General features: G+C 40.3%; 1 protein-coding gene across 4 annotated transcripts in view; it reads left to right on the top strand.

The window, feature by feature from the left end:
* The window catches only part of LOC123575845 (programmed cell death 6 interacting protein), a 79,594-nt gene extending 53,318 nt beyond the window's left edge, over positions 1-26,276 (top strand). For 2 of the 4 annotated variants that reach the window (XM_045436681.1, XM_045436680.1), the window contains exons 12-18: positions 880-1,049; positions 9,617-9,865; positions 10,214-10,348; positions 11,518-11,612; positions 20,169-20,292; positions 21,428-21,630; positions 22,714-26,276. In XM_045436681.1, coding sequence (XP_045292637.1) covers positions 880-1,049; positions 9,617-9,865; positions 10,214-10,348; positions 11,518-11,612; positions 20,169-20,292; positions 21,428-21,630; positions 22,714-22,888 — 1,151 coding nt within the window. In that variant the 3' untranslated portion in view covers positions 22,889-26,276. The remainder of the gene's footprint in view (positions 1-879; positions 1,050-9,616; positions 9,866-10,213; positions 10,349-11,517; positions 11,613-20,168; positions 20,293-21,427; positions 21,631-22,713) is intronic. The other 2 variants (XM_045436679.1, XM_045436678.1) reach the window with 1 other exon arrangement.
* Positions 26,277-26,650: the final 374 nt, after the last annotated feature.

Below are 26,650 nucleotides of genomic sequence, written 5' to 3'. Positions count from 1 at the left end.
AACTCTCTTTTCCTATTCCAAGGCCTGTGCATCTTTTTTGTTTTTTGTTTTTTTTAAATAGCTTCCCCATGGGAAGCATATTTGTAAAAAATAAATGAGATCATATTATATACATACGGTTTTGTAATTTCGTTTCATTTAGTAGTGGGTGGAAAATAGGAGTTTTATCAGTTAATTAAAAAAATCTTTTTTTAAACGTTTATCTTGAGAGAGAGAGAGAGAGAGAGAGAGAGAGAGAGAGAGAGAGAATGGTGAGGGAAGGGCAGAGAGCTAGGGAGACACAGAATCCGAAGCGGGCTCCAGGCTCGGAGCTGGAACGCATGAACCATGAGATCATGACTTGAGCCGAAGTTGAACACTTAACCAGCTGAGCCACCCAGGTGCCCCACCAGTTAATTTGAAGTCAAATTATCATTTTTTAAGACTTTAATTATTAAGATTTGTGTTTGTTAGATAAATGTCGTTACGGTTGCTAGAGACTTGTTTTACTTCTCTGTAAAAGGACTTAATACAATTGATTTTTTCTAAAAATATATTTGCTCTTCTTTAAAGTCAAGTTGAAACTGATCTTTTGAGAATAAGTTGTAACAATTTTTGGAGTGTTTCTATCTTAATAAGTTGGAGGAATACATTAAACTGATGTCAGCTTTTTTTTGGTGGACACTAACCATAAATGTATTTTAAGGTTTAACTGCAATTTTCCAGAAATAAAAAATGCCGAGAGTGACAGGAGCTCAGTTTCTGTTATGTAGTGAGATGGAACCCATAGAAGAGGGGGAAAAGGTAAATTTGGAGCGCAGAACTAAAAGTATAAGCAACCCATAGATGTTACTGTTCAAATCAGTGCTGTGCTCAAGTGACATTTTTTTCCCCCGACAGAGGGAACCAACTTCAGAACAGTTTTGGATAAAGCTGTGCAAGCAGATGGGCAGGTGAAAGAACGTTACCAGTCTCACCGAGACACCATTGCCCTTCTGTGTAAGCCGGAGCCTGAGCTGAACGCTGCCATCCCTTCTGCTAACCCAGCAAGGACCATGCAGGGCAGCGAGGTAAGAAGATGCGTTTTCACGTGGGTGGTCATCTGCTTATGAAAACGACGTTCGAGCCATTATGAGCACAATGAATTGCCAGTTTCATATTGTCATCTTTTAAAAAATGCAGACATAAATTGAGGTTCGTATGTATAAAGTAGAACGTATACATTGTGTAATATGTAACTACAGTGGTGATATTACTATACTATAATAGTAATTTCCATTTATTGAGTGTTTCCTACGAGCTTAGTACTGTATTCTGGAAACTCAGTATGTAGTTCAGGTTTTATAAAAGGAAGAGGCTTGGAGGCATAGAAACTTCCCTGAAGTAGAAGGACTGGGTTTGGCCAGATGTTATTCTGACCACACCTTTTTTTGTTTTTAGTTCCATCATTCTCTGCTTCCTTCCACTGTATTCCACTGGGACTATCTGTAAAGGAAAAGTCAACCAGCTGTGCGTGTTAACCCGTGGGTAACGTCATCATGGCATTTCTACCTGTGACAGGAAGGGGAAGACCAATAGTAGGGCATGTGAGTCAGAAAGTCCTAAGAGGAGAAGGTGCAAATATGCCTTAGTGGCTGATTACTGTGCCGTGATGTAGTCGAATAAGATAGAGGCCCTGAAGTGCATTGGAAAATAAGCCAAAGGGCAAGAAATGTTTGCTGAAAACTTCTTGAAATAGGTGAATTTCCTGGGGTAGTAGGTCTCAAAAGTTATCAGTGTTGTGCGTTGTCTTTCCATAGAAACATTTCATGTATTTATTCAACCAAGACTTGTTGGATACCTACTCTGTAAGGCACTATGCTAGGTACTTGGAAAAATCAGCAATGAATCATACACCTTTACCCTCAATTTTCAGTCCAGTGTGGAAGATTAGCCATATACAAGGAGAACTGGAATACAGGGTAGAAATGCAGAAGTGTTGTGACTATAGAAAGTGTGCTGGGGCACCTGGGTGGCTCAGTTGGTTGAGCATCCGACTTCGGTCCAGGTCATGATCTCGAGGTTGACGGGTTTGAGCCCCGCGTCAGGCTCTGTGCTTACGGCTCGGAGCCTGGAGCCTGCTTCGGGTTCTGGGTCTTCCTCTCTCTCTCTGCCCCTCCCCCGCTCATGCTCTGTCTCTGTGTGTCTCAAAAATAAATATAAACATTAAAAAAAAAAAGAAAGTATGCTGTGAGGATTTAGATGACTAAAGCACTTAAATGCTAGCATTTCTTAAGAAGCTTCTTAAGAAATTGGCACATGGTGAGAACAGAGTTGACAGGCAGACAGAGTGAACACATAAACTCCGAGGAAGACTGAGTGAGTGGGTATGTCCAGAGACGCTGTCAGAGAGGTTCAGTGGAAATGAGCCCCCACGGTGAAGATTGCATGGTTGAATGTGCACAGAACCCAGGTCTCTCAAGGTGGGGGGAACCTGACAGAACAAAGAATATCCATTAGATGCTTTAAGGAAGTGGGAGGAAGGAAGAAGGAAGGTGGTTAGATTACTTTGTGAGGAACGGAGACTGCAGACCCACGGAAGAGCAACAAAATCTGGCCCTGTTTTTATTTTCGGGAAAGAGAAAATCCCTGCTTAGTATCCTCTTGTCTCCTCCCTCCCTTCCTTCCTTCCATTTTATTTTTAACTAATCTCTACCCCCAACACGGGGCTCGAACTTACAACCTCAGGAACAAGAGTCGCATGCTCTATTAACTGAGCTGGTCAGGTCTCCCCTCTGCTTTTCCTTTTCGGCATCTTGTCTGTGACTTAGAACTTAGCACGGCTTCTGTCCTTTGATTCTCCTGCTTGCAGTAGAAAAGCAAAAATGGTCTATGCGGAGCACAGTTGGAATTAGCATGCACTAATGTGTTATTATATGCAGTTGTTGATTCGTAGTGGTGTTACCTAGGGGAAGAAGATTTGTATGGTCAATACGAAGTTACTTTACTGAAGCTAGATTCTCTGGATGGAAGCAACAGAAAACCTCAGTGCTCTGTATATTCGTTCATCATGTGCCTTTATCAAAGCTATTTCAGGTAGTTGTGGTTGATGACGCATTTTAGCCGGAGTTTTTTATGATAAAAACACAGTCATTTGAATTCTGGTATTGAAGTGATAGAAAGTACACATTTTATTAAGGCAGCTCTGATCTTAATGGTAGGCTCTTTTATTGTGAAGGGGCCTACTGTCCATCTTGGTCTCTTTGGCCATTTGTTTTTACGTATTGAGTTGCTCTGAAAAGGTTTGCAAGCTGTGGGTAATTTGTGTTGAAAAATCCTTTTTTAAATACCTAGGACTGCTGCTGTGATAGTGCACCTCTGATCAGTTAGGGTGCAGAATCTAGTCCATATTTGGGCAGCCAAGACTTGGCCCTCCAGTAGGGCTGAGTCTGCCCAGAGGAAGGGGTGTGTTTTGTTTTGTTTTTTGGTTTTTTTGTACAAAAGTGATATCCACTAATACTCACAGTGCTGTATCTGCCTCAGGTGATGGAGGGGTGCTTTGGGGGGAAAAAGCTCCCATCTCCTCAGAGATAGTTCATAAAGTAGCACTGTCCAGAGCCGTGTGTCCCTCTAGGGCTTTTTTCTGGCTCCCACAAAGTCATCTTCTAGACTAGTGGGTGATCTGCAAATACAGCTTTTATTTACTCTTAGTTTTTCATAACAAAGTATATAGACAGGTGTCCACATTGACTGGCATCTCTTCATTCATTTGCTCACCAAACACTTGTTGAAGACTTACTATATGCCAGAAACTATGGCATGGTGGTTCCTGAGAGAGAGAGATGGAAAACCGTAGATTAGCTTTAGTGTAGGGTAAGTGTGGTCAGCTTCCTGCTGTTCTGTTACCGAGGTAGTCTCATGTCTCCCTTTTCTGAAACCAAATTGGCAGGGTCTGAAAAGTAAAGCTGATATCTCCCTGAGAGCGTTTGGTGTGTGTGTGCCTGCCTGTGTTTGGTGATGTTAGATGCCCCAGAGAGTTTGGTCATCCACATGGGGCCGGCACGCAGTGGGCTACGGGCTAAATCCAGACTGCCTCCTGTTTTGTATGGCCTGTGAGCCAAGAATGCTTCTTACATTTTTAAATGGTTGAAAAGAAGTCAATGATGTTTTAGGATATGAACATTATATGAAATTCAAATTTTAGTATCCATAAATAAATTTTTGTTGGAGCATAGTTATACTCATTCCTTTGCATTTCGTCTGTGGCTGCTTTCACACTAGAAAGGCAGAATTGAATAGTTGTAATAGTTGTAACAGAGACTATGGCTCACAAAGCCAAAAAAATTTTTTCTTTCTTTTTTCCCTTCTGTCTGGTTCTTTACAGGAAAACTTTGCAACAGCCATGGGTCTTAAAGGTGAAATGGCTTAGGTGATCTCATTTCTGCCTTCCTGCTTTTACTGTGTTTCAGCCATACTGGCCTTTTTTTTTTTTTTTTTTTTTTGGTCCTTTGATCATGTGAAGCTTGTTCCTGCCTCAGGACTTTAACATTTGCCTTCCTTCTGTTGGGGTCTTTCTTCCATTTTGCTTGGTCGCTGCTGCTTTTTCATTAAAGCTCCAGATGTCACCCCTTCCCTTTCTTGGTCATTGTCTACCATATTGCTCTATTTTTGTGTAGTTGTTTAATCCTCCCCTCCCTTCTTCTGTCCCCCACGCGAAGGAAAGACTCTGCTTTTGTTAGTAGTTGTATTTTAGAACCTAGAACAGTGCCCAACATGTGAGGATTCAAAAAGTGTCGATGGAATGATAGCTACTGGTAACCTAACGCTATAAAGGGATGTAGTTAATTGCAGTTGACAGCTAATCGGAGCTGTTTATAAAACACAGAAATAAATACAACAGGGTTGTAATTATTATTAAAAAAATTTTTTTTATCGAGGTGTAATTGACATACAGCATTATATTTCAGGTACATACCATAATGATTCGGTATTTGTTTATATTGTGAAATGATCATTATAACTCTGGTTAACATCAGTCCAACAAGTAGTTACAGGATTGTTTTTCTTGTGTTGAGAACTTTTAAGGTCTACTCTCAGCAACTTTCAAATATGTAATATGGTATAACTAACTGTAGTTACCATGCTTTCCATTATATCCACATGACCGACTTATTTAATTAATGGAAGTTTGTACCTTTGGACTCCCTTCATCTAGTTTGTCCATCCCCATGCCCCACTTCAGACAGCTATCAGTCTGTTCTCTGTATCTGTGAGCTTGGTTTTCTTTTAGATTCCACATATAAATGACATCATGGGGTGTTTGTCTTTCTCTGGCTGACTTAATTTCATTTAGCGTAATGCCCTCAAGGCATATTCAAGTCACAAATGGCAAGATTTCATTTTTTTTTTACACTTATACATATTTAAGTGTATATTTATTTTAAGAGAGAGAGGGACAGCGTGAGTGGAGAAGGGGCAGAGAGTGGGAGAGAGAGAGTCCCAAGCAGGCTCCGTGCTTTCAGCACAGAGCCCGACACAGGGCTCCATCTCACGAACTGTGAGATCATGATCTGAGCCGAAATCAAGAGTCCAACACTTAACCAACTGACCCACCTTAGCAGTCCTTCATTTTTTTATAGCTGATGTTCCTGTGTGTGTGTGTGTGTGTGTGTGTGTGTGTGTACACCACATCTTTATTCACTTATCCATTGATGGACATTTAGGTTTCCATATCTCAGCTGTTGTAAATAACACTGCATTGAACATGGAGGTGTGTAGGTATTCTAATTACTTATATGCTTTAACTTGATAACATGTTAGGCCCTGAGTGTATAAGAAATGTAGACCGTGGTTTACTTTTCTTAACTATTCTGGTCATTTGTGGAAGCAGTTAAACTTCATTTTCTCCTGTATTCGTTCTGTTAAAATGAGGCCAATATCATACAGTCTAAAATAGGGTTAAACTACTATATATGATAGTTCGAAAAAAAAAAAAAAGAATGTTTGTCATACCAGGACTCTCCTTCTGTCTTTGTGTGGTGGTCTAAAAGTTCATTTATAAATTGGTTGTTTCAAATAGCATTTTTTTCCAGAGAGTTAGAATCATAGCATTTTGGAATAGAATAGGACTTACTAGATAGATCTTTGGCCCTTTTTCATCACGGATTAGAAAACTGACCACCGTAAAAGTTAGGATTAGCTTTTCTTCATAGTGGAGCTGGGATTAGAACTTGAGGCTCTCCACATTCTGCTGGGGTCCTCTTCCCACATTACTCTGTCGCCTGTGAATGCTTAGCTCTTCACCGAGCACGAGGTTATATCCTCGTGGACCACGTCTGTCTCCTCGTATTACTTGTTAGCTAACTTGGGCTACCACCGCACTTGGGACCCATTATTTGATGAGAGGGTCTTAGTTGCCTGCTATGAAAGACACATCCAGTCTGTTTCTAGATATGTGTTATGGTATCCCTGACTTTCAGCTTTGTTTAGTAGACTTTTTTTTTTTTTTTTTTGAATGGCTTTTGCATATTCCTGTTTCTCCCCCAGCTTTATTTTACTTGACTGTTTTATTATTTTCTTTCTGGCTTTTTTTGGACATAACTGAGAGAAAGATAAATGGCATTTTTCTAATAGTTAAACAACCTTCACATAGAGCCACAGTCATGGTTGAGGTTCCATTATCTGTTTAAAATAAGACAATAGATAATACTGCCCCAGCCTTTTAAAATTATATCCTATTGCCTGCCCCCCCCCCCCCCAAATGTGTCCCATAGTTACAGCAGAATAAATACTTTAATTCTTTTTAAAAAGAATTTTTTTAGGGGCGCCTGGGTGGCGCAGTCGGTTAAGCATCCGACTTCAGCCAGGTCACGATCTCGCGGTCCGTGAGTTCGAGCCCCACGTCAGGCTCTGGGCTGATGGCTCAGAGCCTGGAGCCTGTTTCCGATTCTGTGTCTCCCTCTCTCTCTGCCCCTCCCCCGTTCATGCTCTGTCTCTCTCTGTCCCAAAAATAAATAAACGTTGAAAAAAAATTAAAAAAAAAAAAAAAAAGAATTTTTTTAAAGTCTTTATTTATGTTGAGAGAGAGACAGAGTGTGAGCAGGGGCGTAGCTGAGGGGAGGGAGACACAGAATCCCAAGCAGGCTCCAGCTCCGAGCTGTCAGCACAGAGCCCGACGGGGCTCAAACCCACAAACCGTGAGATCACGACCTGAGCCAAAGTTGGATGCTTAACCGACTGAGCCACCCAGGCGCCCCTAAATATTTTAATTCTTAATCTATTCCTCATTGTTCCTCTCTTCTTATTGCGTAGATGCCTAAGCCTCTTTATTCTATAGTGTACCCAAAGTATAGCGTTAAACTGTAACACCTAACTACCAGTTAATAATAATGGCTGCTACTGATTGAGTGCTTACCCTGTGTTACAAATTTCGTTGAGCACTTGATATGATTTCAGTCTTCTCAACAGTTCTGGGATAAGTACTCTTATTCTTGCTTTGCAGATAACGAGACTGAGTTTTCCAGGAGGTACAGTATCCTTGGTTACACAGGACCTAAGTCATAATATGTCCATTAAGGGAATGTAGTCAGGGTTGAAATAGTTTTTTCTACGTAATTACGTTTCACTTTGATGGATAACTAGGTACTTATGTTCCTGTATTCAAGTTGTGATTTAATTTTGTGTTTTGAATGTGTAAAAAATGTTCATAATTCGAAAGGTGCATGCAGAGAAATCTCATCTCTGTTCTTTCCACCTTGTTCCCATCCTTTCTCTATAAACAACCTTTTTTGTTACTTTCTGGTTTGTCCTGTTTTTCTATTTTTTTAAAATTACATGTGCACACACATATACATACTATATTATGTGTGTATATGTCTATTTTTTTTAAAGCTTATTTAGAGAGAGAGAATGAGTGCGTATGAGTGGGGGAGGGGCAGAGAGAAAGGAGGAGAGAGAGAATCCCAAGCAGGCTCCATGCTGTCAGCGCAGAGCCCAACGCGGGGCTTGATCTCAGGAACCTTGAGATCATGACCTGAGCCAAAACCAAGAATCAGATGCTTAACTGACTGAGCCACCCAGGAGCCCCTATTTCTGATTTCCCTCCTCTTTGCTCAGAGTGTAATATGCTGTATGTATGCTCTGGTGCCTTTGATTTTCATGTAACAATATATCCCGGAAGTCATCTGGAAACAAGATTCTTATGCACATGGTCTAACATCAGATTCCACCAGATCCCCAAAACAAGATTCTTATGCACATGGTCTAACATCAGATTCCACCAGATCCCTGAAACAGACTTGCCATCTCCATGTAGGTGTGATTATTTGTCCTCTTCCTTCCATCGAGAGTATCTGTGGTTTGAGGCTTCTTGGACCTCCCGGAGTCACAGTTCTCTCCACTACTCTGAGTGTTTAAAAGACTCTGCATTTAAGATAGGACACGTAAGAGGTGTAGGTGGTGAACAGAGGCCAAAATTTAGAAGAAATTACAGATTTTTCTCAGATTTTTAGTCTTCACAAAGGAAGGTTATTTTGGACGCTTGCCAAGGAGCTATGAGGGCTGTGTCACGAAGAGTAGGACAGAAATGCTTAGACACCGGCGGTAGGTGGGAGAGCCATTGGGGTTGGAAATGCCATGGTAAGAAGGCAGGGATATAGATGGGGTTCCTGGGTGTCCCCTTCTTCCTTTGTCTTTGCCCAGCTTACTTTCTCTGAGCATCATGGGGGCAAGCGCATTGGGGGCTCTACGGTTGGTTTTCTCCCTGGTGGTCTTAGCAAGAGTGCGGAGAGATGTGAGTGAAAAGGGACAGTTTGTAAGTGGCGTCAGCGGGGCCCTTGGGCACTGTAACACGGACTCCAAAGGGCTGTTTATGAATCATGTGGGTGTTCGAGATGCCTGGGCCAAATCAGAGAGAGAACTCTTAGTGGAATGAAGAGATGTGCAAGAGGCCTCTCTCCTTTCTCTCTGCCAGTATATAACATAAACATGTAGTTTATAGCTTTGTATCTACCTCTTTGGCGCTCTTCTTTCTCTATCTAAGATGCTCTCTCCGTATAGATCTGTATCTCTGTTTCTATCTCCATGTCTCTCTCTGTATATCTCTGTCTCTCCATGTCAGCAAAATGGAGTATCTGCTTACTTGGCAAGAACATATCTCCCTCTACCTCGGAACCATGACAGGGAGATAGTGTAGTGTAGAGTGGTTACGAGATTGATTGTGGAGTTAGGCAGACTGAGGTCTCAAATTTTACCTGTGTTCTTTTAGTAGCTGTGTAACTTTAGGCAAGTTACTTAATTTTTCTGAGGCTTAATTTCTCTATTTGTGGAAGAGAAGTAATAAATATATACCTCATGGGATATTGTAAGGATAATACTAAATTTGTGAAGTGTTTAGGACAGTCCCTGGCACATAATAAATGTTCGTGTAAATCATCATGCTTGCTGGTGTTATCATTATTGCCGCTGCTCTTATAATCTGAGTCCACTAAAGGTACAATGTAAATAAACCTGATGTGCAATTTATGCTTGGCTGTCTGAGAAATCATCTCAAAGGAATGAACCTTTGTGTATATAATTCCCTTCTTGAAATTGGCTTCTGGTTTTTTTGGCAGTTTAAACTAAGGGGTTTTGTTTGTTTTGTTTTGTTTTAATTGTTTAGGTTGTAAATGTCTTAAAATCCTTATTGACCAATCTTGATGAAGTAAAGAAGGAAAGAGAAGGGCTAGAGAATGACTTGAAATCAGTGAATTTTGACATGACAAGCAAATTTTTGACTGCTTTGGCTCAAGATGGTGTGATAAATGAAGAAGCTCTTTCTGTCACTGAGCTGGATCGAATCTATGGAGGTCTTACGACGAAAGTCCAAGAATCTCTGAGGAAACAGGAAGAACTTCTTAAAAATATTCAGGTAAGGTTTATATGCTTTAGTAAGATTTATGTTTAAGAAAATCACAGAAAGGATAAACCTGGACTAAATCTATGTCAGGGTTGTGTTTTGCAAGTAGTACACGCTAATAGAAATCTGTAATCGTTATTGGTTGTATTTTGATAACCACTGAATTTGTGATATTTTTACTTTAAGAATTAAAGTACTGTGTTATTCCAAAATAAATATTCTATTAGGTAAATTTCTAGTGATTCCTGCATGTAATCACATATGATTTTCATATATAGTTGGGAAAGTATCCGTAAAAGTGTTACAGGCTATATTAATTTGATAAATAAATGTAAATACATAAATCTTTCTTTTAACAAGGTCTCACACCAGGAGTTTTCAAAAATGAAGCAATCTAATAATGAAGCTAACTTAAGAGAAGAAGTTTTGAAGAATTTAGCTACTGCATATGACAACTTTGTTGAGCTTGTGGCTAATTTGAAGGAGGGCACAAAGGTATGAAGTCCAAAAGAAACAGTAGTTCACCAGTACAGAGTGAAAATGTAGTTTGAGAAGTTAATAGTTTTTCCAGTTGGACCTTATGATTATTCTTTGTCTCGAACTTCCTAGCTTTAATGATTTTTTCCTCTGAGAGGCTTGTCATAAGGGAAGGAAAGCCTTAACAAAGGTGGCAATATTTCATGAGAATGTTGAAGAATGAATTGTGTATTTCACCAGACAGAAAGAGGATGTAGGAATTTCAGGTAAAAGAAGTTAGCACAGAGATGTCAAAAGCCAGTGACGCTTTTTGGGGGGACAGGAAGTTGACCAATTTGAGTGAATTATGCGGGACCAGGAGTAGTCGAAGCTGAACTGTGGTGGGGAAGGGAGGGGAGGATATGGCTTTTATATTCTGTGCTGATGGTTTGGATAACGATGGACTTGTTATCTGCCTGAGTCTCAGGATGCTTATTAAATATGGTAAGTATTTTCTTGCCTTTCCTTTAAATAGCTTAGGGAAATGATTATATTTGTTTTTAACATTTACTTTGCTTTTGAGGGAACAGGTGATCGTTAGTTTTTCAGATACACAATACCTTGTGGTGTTTTAACTCCATGATGATTATTGAATAAAGTTATTTTGATACAAATACCTTGGATGTAAGGTAAAAACCTCTGAAGAGGTAGAAATACGACGAAGCCTTGGAAATAGGATAGGAAGATCCCGTTTTAATTTGGTTTAAAATGCTTTGTCGAAATAGATAAGCTGAGAAAATTCTTCAGAGAGCCTTTGGAAATGCCTCTAAGAGTTTCTGAAGTGATGTCTGTATTTCTGAAGTGAATGTGCAATCTAATCCTTCCACTGAAATAGGTTTCCTATCTTTATTAAGTACTTGCCTTTTCTCCAGGAATTGGGAACATACTCATGATCATGAAACTTATAGTTTGTTCCATTTAATTTTTGGTGACAGGTGTTCTCCAAAAATGAGTTTATTTCATTTTCTTTAGGAATATTACTAGGTCATGTTCAATATTAAGTTGTTGAACCTTAGTGGTATGACTGTGTCATGCGGAGGACTTTGGTTGTTTAGGTTTCACCGTGATTGACAGACGAGCTTTAGACTGTGTTCCTCTTCAGATTAAAGTATCATTCTGGCCTATCGCTTGTATCTCTTTACTTACAGTTTTACAATGAGCTGACTGAAATCCTGGTCAGGTTCCAGAACAAGTGCAGTGACATCGTGTTTGCACGGAAGACAGAAAGAGATGAACTCTTAAAGTAAGTCTGTTTTGTGTATCAAATGTTAGAGGATTTTTCTTTTGAAAAGTTACATGTGGAAACTTTGGGGTGAACTGGGCAGTATGAGATAGCAGTTTCCTTTCTTTCCTCCTGGACATTTACAGGCAGCTAGCAAGCCGCATGACCTGAGAATAAAGGAGAAGAGCAGAAACTCTCGGTGTCAGAAGCACAGTGTGTCACAGAAGTGACAGTGCAACAAGTCAGGGTGACAGGTCTCGGAAATGCCAATAAACATACACAATTTACCTGGAAATGGCCAGCAGCTTCCTTACACATGAAACTCGAGGTACAGAATATGGGGAGGACAGGATGAATGGCTTAGAAAAGATCAGCAGATTTCCCTTCTGAAGGAACCTGCTGAGAAGGTCAAACCAGTACCATAGGACTCGTTCTGTGCCGAGTGACCAGTAGAGGTGACACAGCATTGGTGCAAAGATACAGTATGTTTTTTTTAATGGTGAAAAAAATGAACCGAATTTATTTATTTTTTTTTTTACATTTATTTATTTTTGAGAGAGAGAAACAGAGCACAAGTGAGGGAGGGGCAGAGAGCGAGGGAGACACAGAGTCTGAAGCAGGCTCCGAGCTGTCAGCACAGAGCCCGACGTGGGCCTCGAACCCACAGACCATGAGATCATGACCTCAGCTGAAGTCGGACGCTTAACTGACTGAGCCACCCAGGCGCCCCCAAAATGAACTGAATTTAATAAAACCTAATACATGGAGAATATTCACCAGAATAGTATTGTCATAGAACAGATGAAAATTCTGGATGAACATTTCATCATGAATTTAAAAAAAGAAAAAAAAGAAAAGGATTAGGAAGCAGTCACTCTGAGGAACACCACATAAGGAAGTACCAGCATCAAGGAAGGTGGTGAGAAGAAAGGAGGTGATAAAACGTGAGGTGCTGGATTCAGGAAGCAAGTGGAAGAGAGAAGAACAAAATCATCACACATGTAAAATGAAATGGGAAGGAGCAAAAAGGAGACTAGACCGTGAAGAAGACATCGGCACCCAGAGTAAAAAGAAGTCAAAGAAAATGAAGCCAAAGTAAAACCAGAAGAAGGGTTAGAAGACAGGCAAAGAAGATCTGAATGTGCAAAAGTGAATTTCCACAAAGAAGAGAAAGCAAAACAATGTTTGTTGTTCAACGTTCTGTTCAGAACAAATATTTAATGGTATTACCTAAGAATATGTTCCTTTAGGAAAATAAAGGAAGGCGTGTCGAAAGGTATATCTTACGGTTAAGAAAAATGAACAAGAACCGTCAACACCAAGGGATATAAATCATTAGCTCGTTAAAAGATGATGGCAGAATCCTTTAGGCAATTGGGCAAAAAGATCAAGACAGTTCATAAAAAGGTGAAAAAACGTTTAGGCTCACAGCACTGCGGCTAGAAGGGGGTGGGGGTGGGGGGCAGTGATGTCCACTGGGACTCCAGGAAGGCAGGTATGAGCCAGGGGTCTGATACCCGGTGAAACTGCCTTGCAGGGGCTTACACGGAACCATACATTCGTTGGTGATACACCAGGAGAACTCAGACTGTTCTGCTCCTGAGTCTGTCTTGAGCCCTGCAGCCAGCCTGACCATCATTCACCCCCCGTCCATATTTAAACTGTTTTTCATAGAAGCTGTTGGAGAACTTGCTAAGAGCTACCTCCCTGCACCACCCACCCCCACCCCCCAAGAAAGAGCAGTGTTGTTTTTACAGTTTTTCTACTAAACCTTTAAAAAGCAAATAACTAAAATGCCTTTTATTTTTATTTAAAAATTTTGTTTTAATGTTTGTTTTTGGGAGAGAGGGACAGAGCGCAAGCAGGGGAGGGGCAGAGAGAGAGGGAGACCCAGAATCAGAAGCAGGCTCTAGGCTCTGAGCTGTCAGCACAGAGCCCAACGCAGGGCTCGAACTCACGAACTGTGAGATCGTGACCTGAGCCGAAGTTGGCCGCTTAACTGACTGAGCCACCCAGGCGCCTGTAGAATGCTTTGTAATGGTTTCAGAGGTTTAAAAAAAAACAAAAACAAAAGAGCCCTCCAAATTAGTGTTATTGATAAGAAAACCTGACAAAGATTAAGACAGAAACAATCTTCAGCCCAGTTTTATTTATGGTTATGGATGCAGAAGTCCTAAATAAAATACTTACCATTGATACCCACCAGTATCTTAGAAAAAGAGCCATGATCAAGCGGGATGGAGGTGGTTATTCCAGTAATGTAGTGATTGGTTCCGTATTTTTATATTAAGGAGAAAAAGATTCTCTTCATGGGTGAGGAAAAGCAATTGAGAAAATAACTGTTCTGGTATTCAGTAGAATAGGAGTGTGTGTGTGTGTGTGTGTGTGTGTGTGTGTGTATGGAGAGAGAGACACACACACTCTTGTTTATATCTGCACAGAACTCAGCATCATGGTTAATGGAGAAACAATGTAAACATTCCTTCTAAAAGCAAGGACAAAATGAGCACCGTCCACCCTATTATTTAATACTGTTTTGGCAGTACGAACCAGCACAATTAGACAATAGAATAAAATTAGAAAGATAAACACTGAAAAGGAGGAGGTAAAATTTTCACTACTTTAGACTTTATGATCGTACAACTTGAAAACCCAAGAGAATCAGCCCGCAAACTCAGCAAACAATAGAAGAATCTTTACTGAAGACAATTGATCGTAAAGATTTGTAGAAATTAGTAGCTTTCATATAAATAATCATATAAGAAATATAATGGAGGAAGGACCTTACTTACAATAGCAGCAGAAAAGATAAACTACATCAGAATAAGTTTGTTGTGTATGAGACCAGCATGTAGAAAACACTGTTGAAGGCACAAAAGGGGACTGGAATTTGAAAGATGTGTCATGTTTTTGGGTATGATGATGCACAAAGAAATCAGTTCTTAAGCATTCAACATAATTTGATTTAAAATAAATACATAGATTTTCATTTACAACTAGATGAGTTGATCCTAACGCTCATCTAGAAAAACTGTCCAATTATTAGCCAGGAAAAAATAAAAATAGTAATGGAAAGCAATTCTACCAGACACTGAAATATGTATTATTGTGTCTAATTAAAACATAGTGGTCCTGGTACATGATTAGACAGACCAAAGGCAAAATAGAAATAAATTCAAATACATTGTGAATTTAATGTAAAAAAGATCCTAAGCCAATCAGAAGAAGTTAGCCGCCTAGCCATTTAGAAAACAAAAGTTATTTTTATACCAGAATAAATTTCAAGTGGATCAAACTTGAAATGTGTAAAAGGAAATGTAAAGTTTACATTTCATGTAATATGAGAGAATATGAGAGAATTCCTTTATAGAGCTGAAAAGGGAAGAGTATTTCTTATTCTGACTTAAATCTAGAAGCCATTTTAAAAAAAGGATAAGTGCATCATAACATAAAGCAGAGTTATTATGTAATAAGCTGGGGGGGGGAAATATTTGAAACCTCACAAAGGCGAAAAGCAAATTTATTTATCAAGAGGGGCGCCTGAGTGGCTCAGTTGGTTAAGCGGCCCACTTTGGTTCAGGGCCTGAGCTCAGGGTTCATGAGTTCAAGCCCCGCATCAGGCTGTGCGCTGGCAGCCTGGAGCCTGGAGCCTGCTTCGGATTCTGTGTCTCTCTCTCTCTCTCTCTCTCTCTCTCTGCCCCTCCCCCCCCCCCCGCTCTTTCTCTCTCAAAAAGAAATAAACATTAAAAAAATTAATTTATGAAGAACTCCTAGATATTACTGAGGAGGAGAAAAACCCACTAGGAAAAGTTGGCAAAGGCTGTAAACAGAGATTTTGCGTATGAGGAAATGTAAGTGGTTGGTTCTTAAGTGTATGAAAAAATAGCTTTCTGGGGTGCCTTGCCGGCTCGGTGGGTAAAGCACGCAGCTCTTGATCTTGGGCTCGTGAGTTTGAGCCCCTCGTTGTGCCTATAGCTTACTTAAGAAAACAAAAAACAACAAAAACCTGCCCTCATTCAGTATAATGTAAATACACATTACAACTACTCCAGAATGACATTTCTCAGAAGGGCAAAAATCTGGAAGTTTGAGAACATGCCTTGTTGGCATATGTAGGGGAACAGGTCTCATCCACGGCTATGAATGTGTGTGGGTGCATCCTTGTGTGGGGGCAGTTCTGCTCTGAAGGTCTGGATGACGGATCCGTACATCCTTAATGCAGCTAGTCTGGTTTTGAGAATTTATTCTGAGTATGTGTTAGCATATGCTAGAAACGACACGTTTATAAACTAACTCATTTCTGAGTTGCTGGTAGCAGTAAAAGAATAGAAACAAATCAGACGTCCAGGACTGGTGAAATACAGTTACATCTGTGCAGGTTTCTTTTTTTTTTTTTTTTTTTTTAGATAAAAGATCAGCTATTTGAAAAAAAAGAGATTTTCTATTTTTTGGTATGGAGAGATCTTGAAGATAAATGCAGTAAAGAAAAAAGATACAGAACAGTGTGAAGTACGCTTTTTTGTATAAAAAGGGAGAAAATAAAATCTACATGCGAGTTGGTTTGTTTATGTGTCAGGAAGCTCTGGAAGGTTCATGACCCAGAATAGTGTGCCTCTGGGGTGTGAGGGGTAGGGAGGGAGCCTGCAGACTGGGGGCCTTCGACTCCCTTTTTATTGTGAGTCAAGTGAACAGCACAGTACCTGTTCAGAAAACTATATGAAAGTAATCTTAATAATTAATGGGACTTCATTCAAGTAGTCTGATTTTTATTTTTCTGAAAAATAAAATTATGAATTACCAGATTCATTCCTCACTGCCTCCTTTTTTTTTTTTTTTTTAAACTGCAGAACCCTTTGCTCAAGCTTAGTGTTACAGAGAAGCCCAGTTTGTAAAACAGATAACAGTGGATCCGGCTCAGATGTGAGCAGGGTGGGGACCTTCTTGCCCCTCTTTTCTTCCCTTCATCCAAGCAGCAGCAATTGAGGTGACTGTACAGAACCCTTAAAATCTGTAGCTCAGGACCCAGAAAGAGCCAAACAAAGGTTTCTAAGTTTAAGTTGGCAAACTGCAGCACCCAGGTTGAGTCTGCTGCTTATCTTTCTAAGTTGTGTATTGTCTGTGTCTGACTTTGCACTAACAACAGAGTATTACTAATTATTTGTGACAGAGACCCTGTATCCTGCAAAGCCTAGAATATTTACTATTTGGCTCTTTACACAAAAAATTTTGCCAACCCCTGCTTGAAATAATTTTTTGTCCATGATAATTTACTTTCTAGTTGTACTCTCAGTTTCTCCACTTAAACCTTCAGTGTAAAATGGGCTAACATCACTATTTTTAGAATTGTGTAGTATAATAGAAGTTCATGGCTTAGGAAGAACTTTGGGGATATTCTCATTTTCAAATATTTCCTATTTCAAATCTCTAGGTTGAGAATTAGGTTTGTGGGGTGCCTGGGTGGCTCAGTCATTTAAGTGTCTAACTCTTGATCTTGGCTCAGGTCATGATTTCATGGTTTGTGGAATTGCACCCCACGTTGGGCTCTGTGCTGACAACGTGGAGCCTACTTGGGATTCTCTCTCTCTCTCTCTCTCTCTCTCTCTCTCTCTCTGCCCCTCTCCCCTTGTCTCTCTCTCTCTCTTTCAAAATACATAAACTTAAAAGAGAAAATTAGGTTTGTTACTATTTGCATGTATATTTCTATATTTGTACTATAAACAGAATAGTCATCAACTTGTCACGTGGTTTTATCTCAGTGATTAAAAAGTAAATGAAGAATGGAAAAGTAGACCAAATAGGTATAACATTAGCTTTTAAAAATCCGAGGGTTTATTTTGTTAAAATCACTCTTAATACTGAGGGCCTAAATTCCTTGAAACATGTTTATTGACTATAAAATAAAAACATAAGAAAAGTCCACGTAATTCTTACTGAATTTTACAAACTGAAAATTCCACGTATCGAGCACTTAGGTCAGTTCACAGAACATTCTCAGCACCCCAGAAGCATCGTCCCTGTGTCTCCCCAGTCATTACTCACCTTGCCAAGGCGACCACCGTCCTTTCTGTGCGAGGATTGACGGGCTTCTCCTGTTTGGTGCTGGACTCGGTGGGATCGCATGTGCTGTTCTGTGACTGGTTACAGTCGGCACCGTCAGACTCATCCATACGGTTGTGTGTGGTTATAGGTCTTTAATTTTCATATTTGTGCAGCTTTCAGCGTGTGAATATGCTGGAAGCTGTGTGTATAGTCCGCTGTTGTGGAGTATTTGAGTAGCGCGTGGTTTTGGCCGCTGTGTTACGAACAGTGAGCATGAGCGTTCGAAAACCTGACTCCGGTTTTGCTGGAAGCAGTCAAAGAATGGAAACGAACCAGATGTGCAGGGCTGGTGACGTAAAGCGAGCTTCCTCTCTATGGCAAAAGTAGTGTCAGCCACACACAACTTACAGTTTCTTTTTTTTTTTTTTTTAACGTTATTTATTTTTGAGACAGAGAGACAGAGCATGAAAGGGGGAGGAGCAGAGAGAGAGGGGGACACAGAATCCGAAGCAGGCTCCAGGCTCTGAACTGTCAGCACAGAGCCCGACGCGGGGCCCGAACTCACGTGAGATCACGCGAGATCACGTGAGATCATGACCTGAGCTGAAGTCGGCCAAATAACCGACTGAGCCACCCAGGCGCCCCTACAACTTACAGTTTCTAGCAGCCATGTTTTAAAAAGTAAACATGAAGTTAATTTCAAAAATATATTTTACTTCGGCTAGTGTATCCAAAGTGTTACAATTTAAACATATAATCATGCAAATCATGTATGGAATGTTTTACTTTTTGCCCACACTGAGTCTTAGCGATTTGGTGTGTAATTTCCACTCCCAGCACTTCTCAGTTCATACTAGGCACATTTCAGGTGTTCGATGGCCACCTGGGCAGCTCTAGATCACGCTTTTGGTGAGCAGATGTGTGCGGTGCTGTTGGGGGTATATCTGAGAGTGGCATTGCTGGGTCGGAAGGTGTGTGTGTATTGAGCTTTAGTTGACGTTGATAGTTTTCCAAAGTGGTTGTACTTATTTGTATTCCACTAGCAACGTCTGAGAGTTTGCCACCAGCTACTCTGGTGGGTATCTAGTTATTTCATTGTGGTTTTAATGTTCATTTTCCTGATGACTAGTGTGTCCTCTCATAAGTGTGCAGAAAGAATAAATATTTTACTGTGATCTCTGCCTTCTTTACACTAGTGATTTGAAACTAATGTTAGTAATGGTAGTTGTTGGCGTTGAAACACTGGTGGGATTTTCGTTCATGTATCCTTGCTTTGCTTTGTTATTAGTCTCATTATTTAATAGCTTTGAATTATACCATTAGTGAGTAGCTAGGACATTCTTATTTGTCTTGTGTGTTATTTATTGTGACCATCTCTGGAGCTTATCAAAGGAAAATAAAAGTATTATGTTAAGGCTTTATAATTACATACGTTAGATATTATATTTGTGGTATACTCCAGTATCTAACTGTAGCTACATAAATAAGTATAAGAAAACAAAATATTAAATATTAAGTATGTTTAGTACATATATGAGCTACATAACAATGTTTCAAAAATTTCAAAATTTTAATATTGATTAAAATCTTATAGTTTGTGTTGTAAGCATTTATTAAGCTTACAAACATTAAGTATTTTTGGTTCCTTGATGAATGTATTAACTTTCTTAATATGGGGAGTGACTAATTTCCAACTGGGACCCTTTGTGAGCGTGAAAGTATGGTCTGGGGGATTCGGGGTTGCAGTTAATTGTTATATCAGGACAATAGGTGCTGTTGTTCATACTTTGGGACATACTGTATTTCCTTCATGTGTATAGGAATCAGTGCTGGGAGGAAGTTGATCAATATCATGTTGTTTCATAGAGTACATTTTACCTTAGGGTTTTGGTTAGTGAGATTTGGGGATGGATTCCAATTTTGCTAAGTTTTAATTCTGTTTTAATGGTCCTTTCAACAGTCTATCCTGCATTTACCGTAATTACAGATTATGAGGTATCTTTTAACATAAAACAGCTCAGTGCTGCATTTCTTTGAATAATTTCAGAAAGTTTTTATTAAGAAATTTGCATCATGGTTTGAATGGGTTGGCTTTCTTCGTTTTCTGGAAATGCCGGTATGACGCAGTGATGAAGTGCCCGTGTGACACAGCTGGCACACTGTGAGCAGTTGGTCTTCTGAAAACTTCTAGAGACGCTGCTGTGTTAGGAGTGGCCCAGCCAGGGGATGGCTTGTTGCCAGAGAGTGGGCGGTCTTTTAGGGCCGTCTGTCCGCCCAGTTTGACATGTTGCTTACTCCAGCTGTAACTGTGACCTCAGAAAAAGTTTACCTTTCCTCCTAGGAGGGAAAATCGTAGGAAAAAAGATTCAAGTTCGTTCTAGTCAAGAGCAGAAGTGTAGTGTGTTTTAAAATACCGTCATTGTTTTGAGTCTGTTTTCCATGTTTCATATACGCAGAGAAGAAAGATTTTAAAGACCTGGCATTTCAGATGTGCGGTTTTTTTGAATCGTGTTAATTCCTAACACCTTTGTCTTTAAGGGATCTGCAGCAAAGCATTGCCAGGGAACCCAGTGCTCCTTCAATCCCTACGCCTGCCTATCAGTCTTCTCCCGCAGGGGGCCATGCTCCCGCTGTGCCAACGCCCGCGCCGAGAACCATGCTGGTCAGTAAGCAACCTCGTTTTTTAAATGGGCCTTTTGCATTAGTGACTGCTTGCCTGCTTGCCGTAAAGGAGAAAACACCCTTGACATTGTAGAGATCTGGTGGGCACCGGTTTTCATGAGGTGACCAACCTTCTCATGTTCTGCGGTATAAAGAATACAGCATCACTCGCGAATTCTTGCCAGAAAACATTTAACTTGAATCTCATCAAGTCTTTAGAACCACCTTTCGGTTTATCGCAAGTACAGTGATAAAACAAGAAGTTAAATTGTGCCATTAGGAAACAGTTGGACAAATCTAGAACTGGGACATTCTAGGAGACCCTTGGCTTTGTCTTTTCTAAAAGTGAATGTCATGGAGAGAAAAAACACATAGATGTGAGGCATTCTGTTTTCAGTGAGAGGGAAAGATTCATAATAATCCTGCAATACGTGAACCTCGGTTGGATCTTGGTTCATAGAACCTCTTCTTTGAGAGCTTTTTTTTGTGATAGAGAAACTTGAATGTGGCATGGATACTCGATGGTATTAGGAAATAATTACTCACTTCCTTAGGACGAAGTGGTATGTGATTATTAGGACTTATGTGCTGCAGTCTTTAGGGCTGGTGTCCTGAAGTTTGCAACTTCCTTTCAAATGGTTCCGCAAATATGTCGATACATAAATGTATGGGTACAGCTACAGATACAGTGAATATGGTCACGTGTCAGTAATTATTGAATTTAACTGATAAATACGCGATTGTTTATTGTACTAGTCTTTTAAGTTGTCTGGTGTTTGAAAATATGCACATAAAGAATCTCGTGGCCAGGGGGAGATTCCAGTGATGACCTGTCTGTGCCCGACTTGCTCCTTCCTCCCGTCTCAAATGTGTAACCACGGATGGGAGCAGTAATGGGCAGTAAGTGGCTAAATATTAGGCCTCAGCAACAGGGCAGTGGCTGTGGAGTGTTAACAGTTGGAGAATCATTCCTCCGCTGTGATACGTTTCTAGAGTATTCAGTCAACATTTAAGAATGGGAATTAGAAATACACTTGGGTGGATTCTAGAGCTTCTCATATGCCCTCCGTTATTTTAACGACGGTAATTTGACGGAAACGTGAGCCATGTCGCAGTCAGTGCCGACTCTCTTACAGCCCGCCAAGCCCCAGCCCCCGGCCCGGCCTCCACCGCCTGTGCTTCCAGCAAATCGAGCTCCTCCCGCTCCCGCTCCCGCTCCCGCTCCGGCTCCCGCGGGGACGGGCACTGCTCCACCGGCACCGGCACCCACTCCTGGTTCAGCAGCGCCCCCTCCACAGGCCCAGGGACCCCCCTACCCCACCTATCCAGGATATCCCGGGTAAGGCTGAAACTGGATGAATGGGCTGAGGTTTCTAGCTCTGGTTAAGCTTTGAGAAACAGTCCCCGCTTCTCCGAATGGAGGCGTCATGAACGAGCGAGCTCCATTGTCAGCTTACGCAGAAATGGAACCTAATGTAAGAGTCACTTATTTGAGTCATTGAACGGCCCTTTCCCAGGCTTGTTGGCGTTTCTGGTTTTTACACGCTGGCTTCACAGGAAATCCGCCTCTTCTGTACGGGACGCAGACTGTGTTTCCTTGGTTGGCCCTATTTTGGCGATGAACGGAGAGGCGCCTTTCCGGAGCTGAGCGTGGCAAGACCGATAGGCTTGTTCACGCACCCGTACTGTGAAGAATTGCCATTCTGACACACTGTTTACCACGACTCTAATTTTGGCGTGTGCTTTCTTAAAGAACGACTTTCTGTGTGATAAGTTTTTAATCTTAAAAGTCCAGACCCTTGACTACCTCCTAAGATGTGCTCCAAACTTTACTTGTTAGTAAGTACATTCTGTCTTCTAAATGTGGAAACTTTGTAAACAGGGGCGCCCGGGTGGCTCAGTCGGTTAAGCGTCCGACTTCGGCCGAGGTCACGATCTCACGGTTTGTGAGTTTGAGCCCCGCGTTGGGCTTGCTGCTGTCAGACCCTCTGTCCCCCCCCCCCCCCGCTCCTCCCCCACGCCTCACAAATTAATAAACATTAAAAAAAACTTCTGTAAACAGTAAATTTATGTACATTACAGTGAATATTGAATCTTGTGAGTTAGGAATGTACTTAGACTGTCACGTTAAAATGAAGGGTCTCCATTTTTATTCTTTGCTAACAGTTGAATATTTCGGCTTATTTCTGTCAACAGTATTATTTTCTGGATGGTAGTAAGCACCTGATATTCTTTCATCTCAATTATTAACGGGATATTAACCTTGAAACTGCTGCTTTTTCTTTCCACTGTCTTCAACTAGACTGAGAAATAGAGAAAAATGACTTTCTTGAAAAACCTTGGTTTCGAGTAATTATTACACGTCTCATTTTCTAGTGTGTGATTTACCAACCCATTTTTTTGTTTGTTTTCTTTCCATCAGGTATTGCCACATGCCCATGCCCATGGGCTATAATCCTTACGCATACGGTCAGTATAGTATGCCGTACCCGCCAGTGTATCACCAGAGCCCCGGACAGGCTCCATACCCAGGGCCCCCGCAGCCTTCATACCCCTTCCCTCAGCCCCCGCAGCAGTCTTACTACCCACAGCAGTAACATGCCAGCCCAGAAGCTCGACTGGTTCAGTTCAAAGGGAAGGAAACACCAGCCCTGCAATAAGCCTACTAAACTCTGTGCTCTGGTTACTGTAACGTCCTCTGTTGTGCTGAACGCGGTGTGCAATTTCTGTCCGCGGCTGCGAGCTGAGACTGTGCCCTAGTTCCACACTCGATCGCACACCGAGAGATGCTGCTGTTGCAGTGTAAACACTATAATAGGTATAATAGAATTTGAAATAAGTTACATTTCAGTTCATCAAAGTTGAAAAATGAGAAGTTAAACCCACAAGTGAAACGTTTGAAACTATTATACTTCTGTCTACGTAAGACATGGTTGGGACGTCAGATACTTACAATGATGGTTTAAGTACTGATATTCAAGAAAGCTACATTTTCTTTCTCTTTTGGTTTATCAGTTTGGTTTAATTTCCATTACACTATTTTGCATAATCAAAGCATTGTAAATCTTATAATTTAAAAATAAATTACTTGAGAACAGTTGTCATTGTTATGTTTTGTCATTGATTCTCATTACTGTCTAATTTCTTTCTGGTGTTAGTCTCTCATTTTATATGTACGTAAGTTAAACAGATAACTGTGTTTTAAGTGCATGATTAGTTCAAGTTAATAGTCAGGTTTATAGGAAAACCAAAAAAACAGTACCGTAATTTATCTTTCATATGCTGGTTAGTATGTTAATTTTGGCATTTATTTTGAAAAGTCCTATAATGTGGAAGAAACACAATTGCTACCAAAGATTCTTCAAATAAATATGTGTATTTAAAGTTTGATTAGCTTCTCCAAGAAATTGATACAAATTCTGGTAATAGTTCTTTCCCTTTTTTTCCCATAACCTGGTGAAAATAAATACATATCATTGACAGGACTGTCTAATGTAATGGAATTGTTTAAAGAAAGCTTACTGTACCCCTTCTGTTCCTTTTTTCCACCTTACTGTCTTAACTTAATAACATTTAATGCACAATGTATGCGAATAGATCTAAGCCCTTTGGTTTTTATGCTCCTAAAAGATTAGACTATTTTATAATTCAGGGAGCATACTAAACAATTGCTGGGAACATATGCCAATTCTGAATAGGCATGAATATTTAATACTAGTCTCTGCTGTTAGGATAACTAATCACTGTATAAACCTCAGTAAAAGTAGTGAGACATGCATCATGGAGTGAGTAAATGAGAAAGGAAGGGGTTGTTGAATAGCGGGGACTGTTTTGTGTGAGGTTCATTTCTGAACACATCAGGCGTGTGAGCAGATTTCCAGTGAGTCTGTTGATGTTTATTTTCTAAGTCTTAATGCTCACCTTTTCTGGCGTTATTGTTTTCATTGAAATGATGCTGTCATTTGGGCTGCTGTTATATTTTCATCGACAGTTTGGGTTTATGTTTTAAATGTTGGACTTGAAGGTATGATTGTAAAAGGGAGTGAATTGGTTTAAAAATATATGTACATTTAAAAAATATCACTTTGTTGTACGTAGAAAACATGAAGGCGTGTTACTTTAATATAAATGACCTTTCCGTGGAATATTGAAATTGGTTTAACGTGCACTAGTTAAAACCTTGGCCAAAGTAGTTTTTTTACATACCATAGCTAAATTTTATTAATGTGGAGCCATCAAAGTATGACCTAGGCTTGTTTGACTCTTGTGTAAAAGGCATTCAAGTTCTGCATTCTTACTATTTTTCAAGGTGGCATATACTGATGTGAGACACTCAGTGGGAATTAAGGGTTTTCCAAATTGCTAGTTTACTATTCTTACTCATGCAGAAAGGAACAAAAACGAATTGGCCTGAATATTCTCTTGGGGAAAGAAGTCACTGAGAAAAGAGGAAGTGCATCAGGGCCAGAAGAGGTTATAAGGCCCCTTAGCCGGTTCCATGTGCTAAGTAGGCCAGCTCCCAGAGAGCCACGGGAAGATCGTTCAGAAACTTCTGGAAAGGAGGCTCCACAGCCCCAAGTGGCAGCCTCCTGCAGCCTGCCCGAGTTGCTCAAAGCCTTTTTTTATGCAGTAACCCGGCCCCATTCCTTCCCGTCAGATCACTCATTCTTCGGGTAATTGAGGACAGTTTCTTTTGGTCACCTGTGGATGGGTACAGATGACCAAATTTCTGCAGCCTTTCATTGCTGGGTTAGTCTCCATAGCCCTTCTGATTTCAGTAGGGTGGCTCATGGAAAGAAGTTTCTCCTCCCATCTGTTTCGCCTTCTAGCAGACAAGGAAGCCCTCGCTGGCATGAGCTTTGTTACCAAACGTTTTTGTCCTTTGCTCAATCAGCTTCTTATCTGTAGTCCACAAAAATACCCTAAAAAGTCGTTACGGACGGTGCTGTTCGGTTGTAGTTGCAAGTGTGCCTCTGGTTCAGAGATCTTGTTACCTCTTTTTAATTAGGCTTTCTGATGATTTTCCTAAACTAAAGAAACCATTCCCAGACCATTTACGTTCGGGTTTGGAATACTGTTTTTAAATGGACTGACTGCATGGCGGAGCTAGTCGGCAGTGGGGGGAAGAGCCTCACTTCTCCTATTTCTTGTTCCCAGTTGGAGACAGACGGCTTGACTTCTCAGTCTGCTGTGAAGTCCTGGTCTTTATTCTCCGTTGACACAAAACACAGGTCACAGCAAATGAGTCCGTCTTTGTGAGATATTCCTGTCCCCGTACCCCCAACTTGTTTGCAACTTAACAGTCTCTCCCTCCCTAAATGTAAGTAGTTAAAAAAAGATTTCACAGAACCTTCACGCCGTTTTATCCCCAGTCAGCAGCCTTTCTGGTCAAAACATTTAAAAAATGTTTCTCCTTAGAGCTTTACAGAGCTTGCAAAAGCGCTTCATACACATCTTCTGATTTCACAGACATGATGAAATGCAATTTATTAAGTAGGTTTCAGTTTGCCAATGGGTTTTTTTTTTTTTCTTTTAATGATCGATACATCTTGAAGAATCTTGCTACAGCCTAGTGGCATCTCTCTCTCTTTTAAACACTTCTGCAACTATTAGTTGATTCACAGCACAGAACAGGATACAAAGTAGGAAAAAAAAATGCTGTAGTGTTACGATGACTAGTTTAAAAATAGACTTTAGAATTAAATGGTTGATTATAAGGTTTACATGGAAGAGCTAAGAAGGAAAAATTATATTTTTAAAGAAAAAGAGAATATTCAGGCTTTATTTCTGGTATGAAGTTTATATTTTTAAAAAAAAATCCTATATTATCACACACCAGAGATTTTAGATTCTTTTCTGGTTACAGACATTGCTGGTAGTTGGATTATATTTTTATTGTATTCATTTCTCTTAGGGGGAAAATTGTAAAGCAACAAAAAGGTTCCCGATGAATGTATCCTAGAAATAAAAGTTGAAAGATTCTTACTTCCTTGGAGTATGAATTCTTATTTGAAGTGTTTATCCTGTAGCTTTATAGTTTCTGCAGTTTATTTGACAAATGGTGGTCGGGGAAATAAGAAAATATCCACTTGGACTAAATGCATGAGACCGTGTTTAAATGTTTTCTTACAGCTGTCAGCCACGTACTTGACCATGGCTGGACCGTGTTTTTCATTACTTACGACTTTCCCCGGTTCTTTAAGATGAGAAATCTCTTCAAGTGTTACTTTTTGGGGGTTGATTTTTGGAAATGTTTGGCATGTTATCATGTTCAGTTGGTTAAGGAAAGGAGATGGTGAGTTGTGTTCATCTTTTATTTTTAAATCTTTTGAAATGCATTCATCTTTTAAAATGTCTAT

Source organism: Leopardus geoffroyi, chromosome C2, assembly GCF_018350155.1.
Source record: "Leopardus geoffroyi isolate Oge1 chromosome C2, O.geoffroyi_Oge1_pat1.0, whole genome shotgun sequence".
In the NCBI taxonomy this organism is placed as follows: Eukaryota; Metazoa; Chordata; class Mammalia; order Carnivora; family Felidae; genus Leopardus; species Leopardus geoffroyi.
Note: the sequence above shows the minus strand (reverse complement) of the source record. Positions and strands in the feature narration are given on the sequence as shown.